This window comes from Alligator mississippiensis, chromosome 16, assembly GCF_030867095.1.
Source record: "Alligator mississippiensis isolate rAllMis1 chromosome 16, rAllMis1, whole genome shotgun sequence".
Taxonomy (NCBI): domain Eukaryota; kingdom Metazoa; phylum Chordata; order Crocodylia; family Alligatoridae; genus Alligator; species Alligator mississippiensis.
Window position 1 is genome coordinate 16,291,362 of NC_081839.1, and position 13,135 is coordinate 16,304,496.

The 13,135-nt window shown below is 55.2% G+C and overlaps 2 protein-coding genes across 2 annotated transcripts in view; one reads left to right on the forward strand and one right to left on the reverse strand.

Moving 5' to 3' along the window:
- The window catches only part of LOC132246613 (short transient receptor potential channel 2-like), a 578,215-nt gene that overhangs the window by 86,489 nt on the left and 478,591 nt on the right, over positions 1-13,135 (forward strand). The gene's annotated exons all lie outside the window — the stretch shown is intronic.
- LOC132246626 (maestro heat-like repeat family member 5) lies at positions 3,165-9,563 on the reverse strand. Its single transcript, XM_059719965.1, has 12 exons — positions 9,306-9,563; positions 8,270-8,769; positions 7,761-7,870; positions 7,297-7,419; positions 6,837-6,919; positions 6,355-6,460; positions 6,158-6,253; positions 5,534-5,641; positions 4,962-5,097; positions 4,523-4,623; positions 3,637-3,789; positions 3,165-3,403 (listed from the first exon to the last, which is right to left on the reverse strand). Exons 2-12 carry the CDS (start codon positions 8,766-8,768, stop codon positions 3,260-3,262), a joined length of 1,659 nt encoding a protein of 552 aa, XP_059575948.1. The 5' UTR covers position 8,769; positions 9,306-9,563; the 3' UTR covers positions 3,165-3,259.

A 13,135-nucleotide genomic window follows, 5' to 3' on the forward strand; every position in this document is an offset into this window, starting at 1 on the left:
TGGCTGCCATCACACCCAGCTGCCATCCCACTACCATCCCGGGGCAGCCAGCCCATTCCCGGGTGGTTCCAGGTGGTGGGAAGGTGGCAGGGACGGTGCACGGGGTGCTGGAAGCCCACCAAGCCTGAGTTTCCCTGAAAACACCCAGGCTTCCAGCGCCGCATGCACCATTGGTTCTGGCAGATACTGCCTGAGAGCTGGGGCTGCACCCGAGCAGCTAGCACCCTGCCCAGCCGGCCCAGTGGGGGTCTGCCACCGCTGCGGGAAGTACAAGGCCCTCCTACAGCTCAGGGGCTGTAAGACCCAGTGGCAACTCATGCAGGCAGGCTCTGCCAAGTAAAAAACCCCACAAAAACAGTGAGGGGCCTGCTCTTCATTTTTTTTCCTCCCGGTACCTGCCTGCATCTCCCGTGGCTGAGGAGTGAGCTGCCAGTGGTTCATGCAGCCCCTGAGCTGCAGGGAACTCCAGTGCTTCCCGCTGTGGTGGCGGCACTGCATGGGCAGCACCCACCCGCTGACACCCGGCCCGGCAGTCCTGTGGGGCACCATCACCATGCAGGGAAGCACTGGAGGCCCCCAGCAGCTCAGATCCCACTGGCAGCTCTCTCTCTGGCTGCAGGAGAGGCAGGCAGGTTCTGGAGGGGAAAAATGGGGAACGGGCCCCTCACTGCTTTATTTCCCCACCTCTCAACCCTGCCCCCTCACCCCCGTGCCCTCGCCGGACCCTACCCACTCCACAGCAGAGCGCCCCAGTGCTTCGTTCTACCTCTAAGTTGTCTACATATCTGTCTGAAATGGTCTTATTCTGTCTGCACTTTTGGTTGTTTCAGTTTCAGCATTGCGATTGGCTGCCAAGACAACTAATCAGAGTGCTCCAGACAGACAGAATAAGTCTCTTGTGATGATACATAAACATTTTGACATGGGATTGCATGTCAGGTCAAGAGAGTGAACATGACTATGAGTGGCGTGACAAGGCAGGTAAGTTATTGGCTAGAAGACTTTAGGCAGACGCATCAAATAGCAGATCTCTGCAATAATTACCTCCAATGATAATACAGTATTAGATTAGAAGCTATATGAATTAGATTTGAATATGTCAAGCAATTGAACTAGAGAAGGAGATCATGTTACAGAAAGTTACGGAGGTGCTGCATTTCTTAGAGAGGGGAAAGCTCTGGCAGTTTTCCATCTGAATTTTAGAAAACTTTCCGGAAAAGTCTGGCAACAATTATTATAAACTATGTACAGTGAAATAGTTGAAAATGGAATTCTGTCTAGAGAAGCAAGAACAGCTTTATCTATTTGTCTACTCAAGAAGTGAAAGAAAGGTTTAATATGTGGAGCCTACCGCCCAATCTCAATATTGAAAGTTGATAACCAGTTTCTCACAACATGATGAGCTCTAAGACGTAGTAAGGTGATTCCATTCTTGATACATGCTGTACAGGTAGGTTCTATAAAGGGTACTTTGGCCTCAGGTAGTTCACACAACTGCCTGACTCATCAGCAGCTGTTCTCTCACTACACTGGCAAAGGTGCTATGATTGGAGTTGTGGGAGAGCTGTGCCTGGCTGCATCCGATTCTAAGAGACTGGTGAGTGTAATCTCTGCTCCACATGGAGGGTGAGAGGCAATAGTGCTGAACAACCCAGTCCCAGGTGACCTTCCAAACTATTTGAACCACCTTGGATTGACAGACTGGTTTCATCCTCTGGATGCCATAATTTTCTGCCCTGTTCTTAACTGTCTGCTTCCTTGATGCCATTTTCCATTTTCCTGTTATTTCATTTGGGCCTTCCAGCTGACTGTGATATTTAGTAAAGTACTGCATCGGTATTATTGTGTGTGCTTCCCATTGTTTACCTGCTTTGCCATTATCACTCTTTATCCTCTTTATTTTCATGTTCCTCTTAGTCCTAAAGCAATCCCTTTTATGTTTTTGAACCCTTAATCTAATTTCAGTGCGTCTCTCACAAACACCAACCAAATTCAGAGGGGTGTCCCAAGCAGGAGTCCCCCGCAACACCAGTGCTGCTGGTCAGTCTGGTTGAAACTTAATCCTCCTGTCCACTGGTAACAAGTGGGCATCCTGGGGCCGGTCAAATCGTTGACCCACCCACTTGTCTCAGGGCTAACTGCCCGCCTCCCTCACCTGCCACAACCTTGATGATACAGGTGAAAGATGAGAACATGGCAGGAAGCTGCCCATTTACTTGCACTGTGTAACAGGAGGCCCTTCCTGCCCAAGTTTTTCTGGGCTAAGCGCCCGCCTCTCTTTCCTGCCACACCGTGGCAATACAAAAGGATGGTCTTAATTAAGCGGGAGGCTGTCCATTTCTTGCCCGAATGCCTGGGGATGTTATCTGCAGCTCCAAATCCTCCCCTATGCTGCAGCTTATGTCTCACAGCTGGCATCCCAGTTCTTAGCATCTTTGCCCCATCCTGGGCCCCATAATCCTCCAGTCTGGACCCCAACTGGCTCCTTCCAATCAGGCGGCCTACTCCGCCCTCATTCTGGGCTGTCTACCTCCCTGCACTCTTCCCCCTCTCAGGTGTGCCCCACACCCCGGGACCTTTGGCCACACAGGCCCTGGCCTCCCCTCCAAGGCCAGTTAGAAACCCCAGGCCCTTGGCTCTGGGCGTCCCTCACAGTGGGCCCCTGGCCCTTTTGACCCTTCTGGTCCTGGCCCCAGCACTGACCAGTTGAGGGTGCCTCAAGTCAGGATTGTGAGCATCTAGTCCGCTCTCTCGCAGGGGTCCGTCGTCTCAGGACTACTATGGGGTTACCCACCTGGTTGTGGGAGCTGGGGTTATTAAGGCGCCCCGACCCGCCTTTCACCGGGGTGGTAACTGGCCTGGCATTTCCTGGGGGCTCCCACGCCACTAGGAGCCCCACCAGGGCACCCATTCCCGGCAGGGTGCAGTTTTCGGTCGTGCCCAGGACCAAGAGCCTCCTAGCCATCCCCATAAGCTCTTTCCCTTACCGCCTGGTTGTTCCTGCTGCAGCTCAGCGAGGCGATGTTTCTGCCTCGGCTGGCAGCAGCAGACTGCAGCCTTTATATACAAAGTTGTCAAAATGACTGCTGCCATCAGGCACTTGCTGGATGCCTGACCCAGCCCTGAAAGTGGCAGGCACTAGCAGTGCCCTGCCACACTCTGATACCTAGGGCTTGTATACACGGCTCCGACCTCCCCTACACCGTGTCCCATGCCTCGCAGTTGGCATCCGTGGCCTCACACCCAGCCTTTGCTTGCATCAGGATGGATGGCGCTGCTGCGGAGAGATGGGGATCCTTGAGGCACTCTCCAGATGACTGTGCCTCTGCAGCTCTTTGGGCAGCTGATGGAAGCATTTCAGGATTAGGAGCTTCCTCAGTACCCTGACGGGAATTTCCTTCTCCTGCAAGGGTACAGAAACCAGTCAGGGACTCCAGGGCCACCAGGGACAGTCAGGTAATGACATTGGAGCCAGCACAATCCCAAACCAGCCCAAAGACATGTCTACCAGACGCGTTGTCCCCCACCAAACACACACCGTCTTTAGCTTCCCTACCCAGAAATCACCCTCTCCTTGGCTAGAAGTGAGAGAGTGTGTCCTGCCACTCATTTCCTGAATCCAACCATGCTGCTCACCTCTGCCCCCATCAGGTGACCAGATTGCCCCAGGATGGCATAGAGCAGAACCACCCCGGCCTGGCTCACGTGCAGCATGACATGGTGGATCCCCAGCAGTGCCCTCTGTGCAAACGCTCTCCTCTGGTCTTCGGAGAGGATCTTCCTGAAGGCCTGAAACCCACAGGACACAAGGCATTGTTGCATCCCAGAGCCAGGCTCCCCGTCAAGGAACTGGAATGAGTTGCCCTTTTGATGGGCTGTGGGGAGGATGAGAGCCTGGCTGGAGCCATGGCAGGTCACTCTACTCGACAGCCTTTCAAATCTCTCAGCGGATGCAAAGTCCAGATAAGGAGAGGAGGACTCAGGTCTTGTTCCCCTCTCCTGCCCTGGCCTTCTCCCTGCCTTTCACATGGGGCTGTCAAGTAGCCTGGGATGGAAGCTCACAGTGCTGCCTACTGAAACCCAAGGGGAGGGTGGTTCTGCTTTTTAACTGTGGAGAGAAGAGCACAGCTTGTCTGCGCTTCTGCATAGAATGGGACTTCCTGCAAGGATCTGCTGGAGCAATGGTGGGTGTGTGCTGGCTGCTTGCCAGCCCCAGGTCAGAGCTGCCCAGCTCAGGACCTCCAGTGTCAGTCAGGGAGGGACAGTGGGGTCCTGCAGTAACTTCCCTCCCAGGGGATTGTCCTTGGGCCACGTCAGCATGACACCATGCAAGACATACAAACCATGGACGCGGCTAGGACTCGGACATACAACCATGCACCCTTGCTCCTCGCTCTAAGCCTGACAGAGGGTGCTGTGGGCTGAAGGTAGAGCCTTCCTCCTGAAGGCAGGAGGCAGGTATTCCAGGGAAACACAGCCCCATCCCCTGAGCTGGTGTACAGAATGGGCAGAGCATCCTTACCTCTCCCATTGTGGCCAGATCGATGTAGAGGAGGATTCGGTGTAGGTGGTGCTGGTGCTGGCTGATGGGCCACAGCTCCTGTGCCTCTTGGATGTCTTGCCCTAGGACAGAGAGAGGCTGGTCAGAGCTGCTGTTCTGGCTTCAGAACTGAAAACATGTGAGCGCTCTGAACTGCAGACCCTGGGATTGGTGCCATGGTACAGATGATGTCTAAGAGGGGAACCTCCCGATCTCACTGAAGCCAGGCTGTAGCCCAAGGGTTACGTAACACCCTACAGTCCCTCCCCTGAGTTCAAGGCTACTGCTCCTGCCCTCCCTGAGGCCACTTTGCCCTCATGTCTCCGTGAACTCTCCCCCTATGTCAACTTCCCAGCTTGCAGACCCTGGACAGGCTGATTTTCTTAGGTGATTCCCACAGCTGGACTCAAGGTTTCCATACCCTTCTGATGCATCAAGATCTTGTAGAGGTGGGAGAGGCCCTCCTTGGCCTGGCGGCTGATCTCCTCCACTGGGTCGCTGATGCACAGACCCAGCAGGGCCACCAGGTCACCCACCAGGGGCACCTTGGGCGAGTCCTAAGGAAAGGCAGAGGACAGGGGAGTCCATCTATGTCTGACCGGCAATCACCTCAGGCTCTCTGGGCCGTGTGCATCTCCTGAAGCCTGAGAAATAAATCTCTCTGCCTGCCATACAGCAGGGAGCCAAGGGTCTAGGAGCGGGCCCCCCTGAGGACTCCCTGCATTTGTTGCTCCAGGAGGAGCAGCAGGGCTCCTGAGACAGGCATGAATCTGCCTGGAGCACTCTATGGCAGCTGCTGCCCTCTCCTGAGACAGGGGCTCTTAGCCAGGAGCACAAGCCCTTGAATCAAGCACAGCCAGTTCCCAGCCCTCACTCTGCCATGCAGGGATCCTCTCTCCTATCCCGCACTTACTGCTGCCACTGCTATCCCACAGGCTTTTTCACCAGCCCTGCCTCTGCCTAAAGTCAGGACCTGACACAAGGCTCATTTACCTCAAACTGTGGGAGGAGGGAGACTGCAAAGCAGAGCAGGCTGGTGGTGATCTTGATGGCTGTGGCTCTGTCCCTCTTATCTTCCAACTGGAGCCACAAGGTCAAGTGCTGTGGGTGGAAGAAGTTCATGGCAGTGGACACGTGCTCCTGTTGTACCAATGATCCCCACCCCCACCCCCTCCTGAGTGCTGACCCTTTAAGCCCAGGGTAAAACATCAGCCTCAGGGGGCCAAACTCTGTAAGAAGGGATTGTTGCATCCAGCACGGCCCTGCCCCCAAACGCCCTTTCCCAGCCCCGACCCCTCCCTCTGCATCTCAGGGATGGTTTTTGTCTCTTAAAGTTGGGACCAGACTCTGTCTCAGGGCTGCTCCTCTCCTCCCTGAACATAGACAGCATGACAAGAAGGAGACAAAATCCTGTATCCGTGCAAGGCTCCAAAGCCAAATCCAAAGGGGCATCCTCCACTCTGTGGGTAATCCCTGAGGGATCGGCATGGTGAACTTGCGCCAGACTCCTGTCTCAAGGAAGGAGCCAGGGATTCTTCTCTGAGGACCGGCTCCTGCAGTGCACAGGTCATTGAAGCTGTCCCCGTCCTAAACCCAGCCTCTCCCCATGGTGCTCACCTGCCCGATGAACTGCAGCCTGGCCAGGCTGGGGGAAGTTGCCAGCAGACACCTCAGCGTGGCCTCCAGGTACTCCACGCTGATCCGCTGCATGCCCTGGAAGAAGACAGAGAGCCAAGAGGGTCAGTGCTGGAAAGTCCTGTGCCATGTCTGCCAGGGGATGGCTGGTGGGACTGTGCGGTGAGAGAAAGAGGTACCTGGATGTGCTGGCTGTTGTGCCCTGTGGCCATCAGGAAGGTCTTGTGGAGGGCGGTGTAGAGGAGGCGCGATTCCAGGGCTGGCTCCAGGGCTGGCTTCAGTTTGCTGTCAGGAAAGAGGAGCCTGTCTGGATGGAGCTCTGTGGGGCTGGCATTGGCTCTGATGTGGGCAGGTCTCGACAGGGAAATAGGCACCCAGAGGCAACAATATGAATTGAAACCTCAAGGAAGGCTGAAGTGTGCCAGCACCCAAGGGTCAGGGTTGGCCCACTGACCCCTCTGTTGCCCGTCCCACTGATCCTTGACCCTCCAACAGTATCCACACTGTCGGCCCTTTGCTGAAGGCCCTTGTGTCATCATTACAGGGAAACTCAGTACCTAACCTGGGGAAAGGACATATTCCCACCTCGTCGGCAAACCAGGGGAAATCTCTGGAGCTGAGCAGTGCTGCAGTTAGTGCAGCTGGGCAAGTGAACAAGTACCTGAGGATGCAAACAACAGCCATGCTGTAAGGAAGGATGGTGCTGGGCTCTTCTTCACAGTCGGACAGCTTGTCAATCAGCACCTGAGAGACGCATGGGGGAGTGTGAGAAGGAGACCTCACAGTGCTCCTGGGGCACCTGGATGCCACCGCCAACCTGGGCCCCCCCTACCAGTTCTCTCCTCCGCCCTCACTGAACACGGCTCTCCTCTTCCCTCCGACATGCTCATGAACACCCTGTTGGTCACCCGGTTTCCCCACCCGCTCCCACATCTGTCCTCCAGCCCTCTCATTCCCCTACCACCCTGTACTCATTCACCCCACAATGTCCCGCTTCTCTACCCCCTATCCACACACCTAGCAACACCTGCCCTCTCCTCTTCACTCCAGTCCCCATTCACACATCCTCTCCTGGCTGCTTAACTTCTGACGCGAAGCAGCCAGTGCTCTTTTGAACTCACCACAATCCTCTCCACAAGTGCCGCTTTGCAGCAGGGCGGCTCTAGGGTGTCCTCGCCCCTCTTCATTGTAGCCAGGCACAGCGTGGGGACGGCACGGAGGAAAGTGAGCCCCTCATTCACAGTCTGCATACACCATAAGTTACAATGGGAAAAGGCCGGCTCATAGCCAGGAACCTGCCTGCCCTCCCAAGGGGAGCGTGGGGCTCAGATCTGGTGGTATCCCCCGTTCTCAATCCACATCTCCTCCTGGGCAAATGGGGTCTGGCACAGGGATGGGGTCTCTGTGGGGAGGGGTCCCCACGTTGTTTGGGACAAAAGCACCCCCGACGAGGGTCCCAGCCCACGTGGGCTGCACGTGCCCATCAAAGGCTGTGGCTCCCTCGGTTCCTCCTCCCCAGATGGCCACATGGTGGGTGAGTGGATGGGCTGGTGCTGGTGCTGGTCCAGCTCTGGGATGTTCCTACCTGGTCCGTGCTCTGGAGGTGCCGTAGGATGACTGAGAGGGCGGCTTCCTCCAGGTAGGTGAAGTCCTCCCTCTGCTCTTCCTCTGCCTTGTAGAAGGGCAGGACTGTATCTGCAGGGAGAGGGAGAGACTGTGATGCCTGCTGCTGCTGAGGGGAAACAGAGGGGCAATGCAGAGGAGAGGTGTGTCCACGTTCCTGCAGCCCAGGAAATGGCCCCGTGGCCGCCCAAGTGCTATATGGCCCCTCTCCATGCATTGCCTCAGGCCCCGCCTGTCCCAGCACCCCAGGGAGGTGCCTGCCCCTCTGGGAGATTTGGGGACCCTCACGTACAAGGCTCCCTCTTCCCGCTCCCCACCCAGGACCATGTCTGTGGCCCACACTGGGGGTGCGAGGCCTCCTGTCACTCAGGCTGTTGCTCTGCCTGGGATCCCCCGGCCCCATCACAGAGCGACTCACTGCACTCAGGGGTCACTGCCCTGTTTGCACTGGACGTCTGGGTGTCACCTCACCTCTGGCGGTGGCAGCATGTTGCTGGAGGCCAACAGTCTCCTGGGAGCTGTCGCTGTCCTCCCTGGAGGAGCTGGAGCCCAGCTTGAACCAGGGCCTGTGCAGCTCCTGCCCTGGGGAGCCTGGCTTCTCCTCCCAAGCCACGTGAGGAGTGGCCTTCGGCTGGGCTTCAGCGCTGGGGTCCTGGCTGCTGTGTTTGGGGCTGGAGCTGCGCGGGGGCTGTGCCTGGCTCTCTGGCAGTGCTGGGCCCTGCCTGCCCAGCTGTATCCTGGGCCACCTCCATCGGGGCCTGACTGGCTCCCCTCCCTGCTCTTCCGTGGCTGCTGGAGGTGCCCTTCTTCTCCAGCCCATGAGACAGTGCCACCACCTGCCCTTCCTTGATGCAGCCTCTGCCTGGTGGTGGCCGCCCTGCTCCTCCTCCTCAGGCTTCTTCCTGTCCTTCTCCTGTCCCGGGGCCATTCTTGCCATCCTCTTTCTGAGGATCTGCCTCAGCCTCTCCATCCTGACACAGAAACAGTTAGGAGTGTGGGTTCAAAGCTGTCTCTCCCTACTTGTCTGTCTGCCCCTTCCCCGAGCTGGGTGACTCCCCCACATCCCATGCTTTCCCCTAAATACTGGGTGCCAGCTTTTGGCTGTCAGAGGTTTGCAAGCTGTTGGCTCAGGACCAGAGACCTTCAGTTAGTTTGGACTAACAACTCCCTCCTCCTGCCCTTGCCTGCTCTCCTCATTCAAGTCAGGGGGACTGAACGTTGGGACTCAGGATACATCCTGGGAAGTAGGGCACCTTTTCTGGGAGCTGTGAGCACTCAGAAACTCCACAGATTTGGGCCCCCCGGGACACGTGGCCGGGGGAATGGCCCCTTGCAAGGGAGGTGTTGGGACCTCCACTCCTTGGGGATGTTTGCAAACACACTGATGATGGTGCTGGAGAGCCCCAGAGGAGATGTCATCACTTCTGGGCATATGGTTTCCCGCCCACAGCTGCTCCTCCCTGGCCAGAAATGGGAAGGCGGCTGGGACAGGCTGCGGACCACTCACTTGCCCTGGAGGGCTGGCGGACTGCTAGGTAGAGTCTCGCAGTCCCTCTGGCTGGGTTCCTCGCCTTCTTCTGTGGTCCTTGGCCTCAACGGGTCCTGCCTCCCAGGAGTCTCTGCAGCTGCTGGGCGCCTCAGTAGATGCAGCTAGGTGGATGTGTCTTGTACCTGGAAGGGGACTCTGCCATGTATTAGGAGACTTGTTGGAATATGCTGTCGTGCACTGCCCCTTCCCCTACAAACACATGAAACACTTCCCTTTCTCCTGTATCCCTCCCCCTTCCCCCTTCCATTGCTCTCTCCCAGGCATAACTGCCCCTCCCTGATTTCCCCTTACAGCCCTCGGTGGCAAAACTGGATAAAGTTGTACAGGTCCATTGCCCCTCATGTCTGCTCTTGGCCTCTCTTCTCAAAAGGCGCGCTCCCTCTACCTTTTCTTACCCAGTTCCTTTTTTCCCGACTAGGCCTGTACCCATGTTTTGCACCCTAAGTATATCTAACACGATATCTCCTTAACCAACAACGGTTGTTGCCTCTACACTGGTGGGGTGCCAGATGCCATCCGTCCTGGCTGGATAGGGGGACCTGGAGCAGGAAGGATTTGGCAGCCTGGAGTCACCAGGGCAGGCAGAGATGGTCTGAATCAAAAATAAAATACACAGACAAGGTTAAATTAGCACAAGCAATTCCTATCACGTGCTATTCAGGGCTTGGCCTCCAGAGTGACTTGGGCTCCTCTGCACTGCTCACGCGCTTGGGAGAAAACATTAGTTATCCCCAACCTGAAGTCAGAAAAGACCATTGCTTCAATGCCAGCTTCACAACCACCTGCGCCTCAGGGTGCATTGTCTCATTACCTGATCCTCAGCTGCTTGTGCAGGGGAAAGGTGACAGGAAAGAAATCCTCCTCTGGAACAGGCTCTCCTGGGACTCGGTGACCGTCACCAAGAAAATCACTAACAACAACAAAAGGTGTCTTTCATTCCCATGGATTTGTCTGAAATAGTTGCATCTGTTGACTGTGGGGCAACGAAGGAAGTGAATCCTTCAGTGCGATCAGTGAAGAAGGGTGGGGATTGAGCGACACCTCTGTGGGTTGCAATGTTAGGAGCTGTCTACGCTGTTAGCTAATAGTTTCATGGGTGAGTTTGAGGATGTGACAGGCAGGAGGAGGAAGGAAGACAAACATTTCCTAGACGAAACTGCATCCTTTGGAGCCACAACCTGGTAATCTGAGGTGTGATCCTAACGTGGCGCTCATGTTTGGCTGCCCTATTTAACCACGGGGGGCATGGCCCTCTACGTCAGACCTCTTGAGCGTACGTTGACAACATTTCGTAGAGGCAGGACACTGACTGCCGTGCTTCCCCTCTTTCACCTCTGTCAAGGTTCGGGTGTTAGGTGTGTGTTGTGGCAGGGTTGAGAGCAGGCTGGTACAGGGCTCGGCTAATGGTGTGTATGGGATGGTCTGAACAGGGCTGATGCTGCCTGAGGAAGGGGTTGCTGAGTCCTGTCTGCAAGCCTTGCTCACCTCATGTTGTGGCAGAAGAGGGGGCAGCTTTCCCCATCCCTCACTTACCCGCTCCTCTCCAGATGGAGAACAGCCGTCAGCACCGCTCCGGCCGCCGACTGCAACTGACTGCCGTTCCCCGGCGCCGGCGCGATGATACGAACGCTGCCGCGGCAACGCCCGGGGATGAGTTCCGCCAGGCCCCTCCCCCTCCCCCCAGGCTCCCCCGCCCCCAGGTCCACGCCCATTTCCTCCTTCGCCCACGCTGCACGCTCCCCGGTGGCCCGCGGTCCTGCGAGCACATCAGTTGACCCCCAAGTGAATTACTTCTAAGGGATAGAGAGCTGAGCCGGAAAGAATTAAGGGAAGTGCTTCATATATCAGGTGTCAAATATGATATGAAATACTCCACAACTTTTTCCGTGAAGTTGGAGGGAAAGGAGAAATGTTTCTTTTCTCCCTCGGACACGTGGAAGGAGCTGGAAAAATCCTGTCCTGATCTAACACGAAGAGAGACAATCACAATTCCTTGAACAAAATTTTTACGTGTCTGTTTATTTTAATATGTAGCAAACCCCCCAGATTTTCTTTTTTTCTTCTAAAATGCATTCCCTCCCCTTCCCTAACCGTTTCTGACATCCCCCCCCCCTCTCTATTCCCTATAGATATGTATAAGTGAGCTAAGACATAGGATAAGCTTCAGCATTTCATTTTAGTAGCAACCCTGCTCTGGACAACACCTACTAGACAAGGACCCCTTCCCAGCCTGGAGAGGCAGCTATCCCCCCTGCCCCCTCTTCAACCAGGGACTTGCACTCTGCTTCTCTTCCCCACCTGGACTCCAGCCCTTCCACTGAGTCTCTTTCTCCTGCTGCCATTTTGAGAGAGAGAGAGAGAGAGAGAGAGAGAGAGAGAGAGTGTGAACCAATAACTTCATGGGGCTGTGTAGTGTGTTGTCTGTTTAACAATCCTGTTATTTTGAAACCCCGAGTTGAAACCTACATCTACTCCCCATCAATTTGTGGCCATTGTTCCTAGTTACTCCAGGGGGTGCCCTCGTAAATAGAGCGTGTCCTCTTCCCTGCTGCCCTCCCCTGATGAACGTATAGGCAGCCACAGGATCACCTCTCAGCCTTCTCTTGCGAAGACTGAAGAGATCTAGGTCCCTCAGTCTCTCCTCGTAGGGCCTTGCCTGCAGGCCTCTGACCATACGAGCGGCCTCCTCTGAACCCTCTCGAGGTTGTCCACATCCCTTCTGAACTGCGGCGCCCAAAACTGGACGCAGTACTCCAAATGTAGTCTGACCAGTGCGGCACAGAGGGGAAGCATCGCCTCCCTGGACCTGTTCGTCATGCACCTCCTAATGCATAATGAAGTGTGGTTAGCCTTGTTGATCACTTCATCACATTGACGACACATGTCCGTCTTGGAGTCAACTCCCTTTCCGGCAACCTTTATATACAAAGTTGTCAAAATGACTGCTGCCATCAGGCACTTGCTGGATGCCTGACCCAGCCCTTAAAGTGGCAGGCACTACCAGTGCCCTGCCACACGCTGATACCTAGGGCTTATATACACGGCTCCGACCTCCCCTACACCGTGTCCCATGCCTCGCAGTTGGCATCCGTGGCCTCACACCCAGCCTTTGCTTGCATCAGGATGGATGGCGCTGCTGCGGAGAGATGGGGATCCTTGAGGCACTCTCCAGATGACTGTGCCTCTGCAGCTCTTTGGGCAGCTGATGGAAGCATTTCAGGATTAGGAGCTTCCTCAGTACCCTGACGGGAATTTCCTTCTCCTGCAAGGGTACAGAAACCAGTCAGGGACTCCAGGGCCACCAGGGACAGTCAGGTAATGACATTGGAGCCAGCACAATCCCAAACCAGCCCGGCTTTCAAAAACAAGAATACTATATACTCAGTCACAATAATTACAATACTATATAAAGAATAATTATGATATAGCAGTACTGCAACAATAACGATTAGCTGATGCCCAGCCCAGGGTTTCTAGCGCCCATTCAACTGTTTTAGAAGCTGGATATGCAGAGCGCGTTTTGCAAGCCCAACAGATTTTAAAAGTCATTTCATTAATGTCACAATACTGTTAAAAATCATTTTATTAATGTCATGATGATCATGCACTGCTAGAATGAGAAATTAGAATCGTAAGCAACATGGACGTTAATTAGCAATATGTAGACGTACGATAATTAGTGAATAGCCACGTGTACAAGGTAACACTAAGCATCCAGGAGGCGCTGAGAAGGACGGGTCCCGGCTGTTCTGGGACTGGGGTCGGGAGGGAAGGAGCAGGCGGCCCCG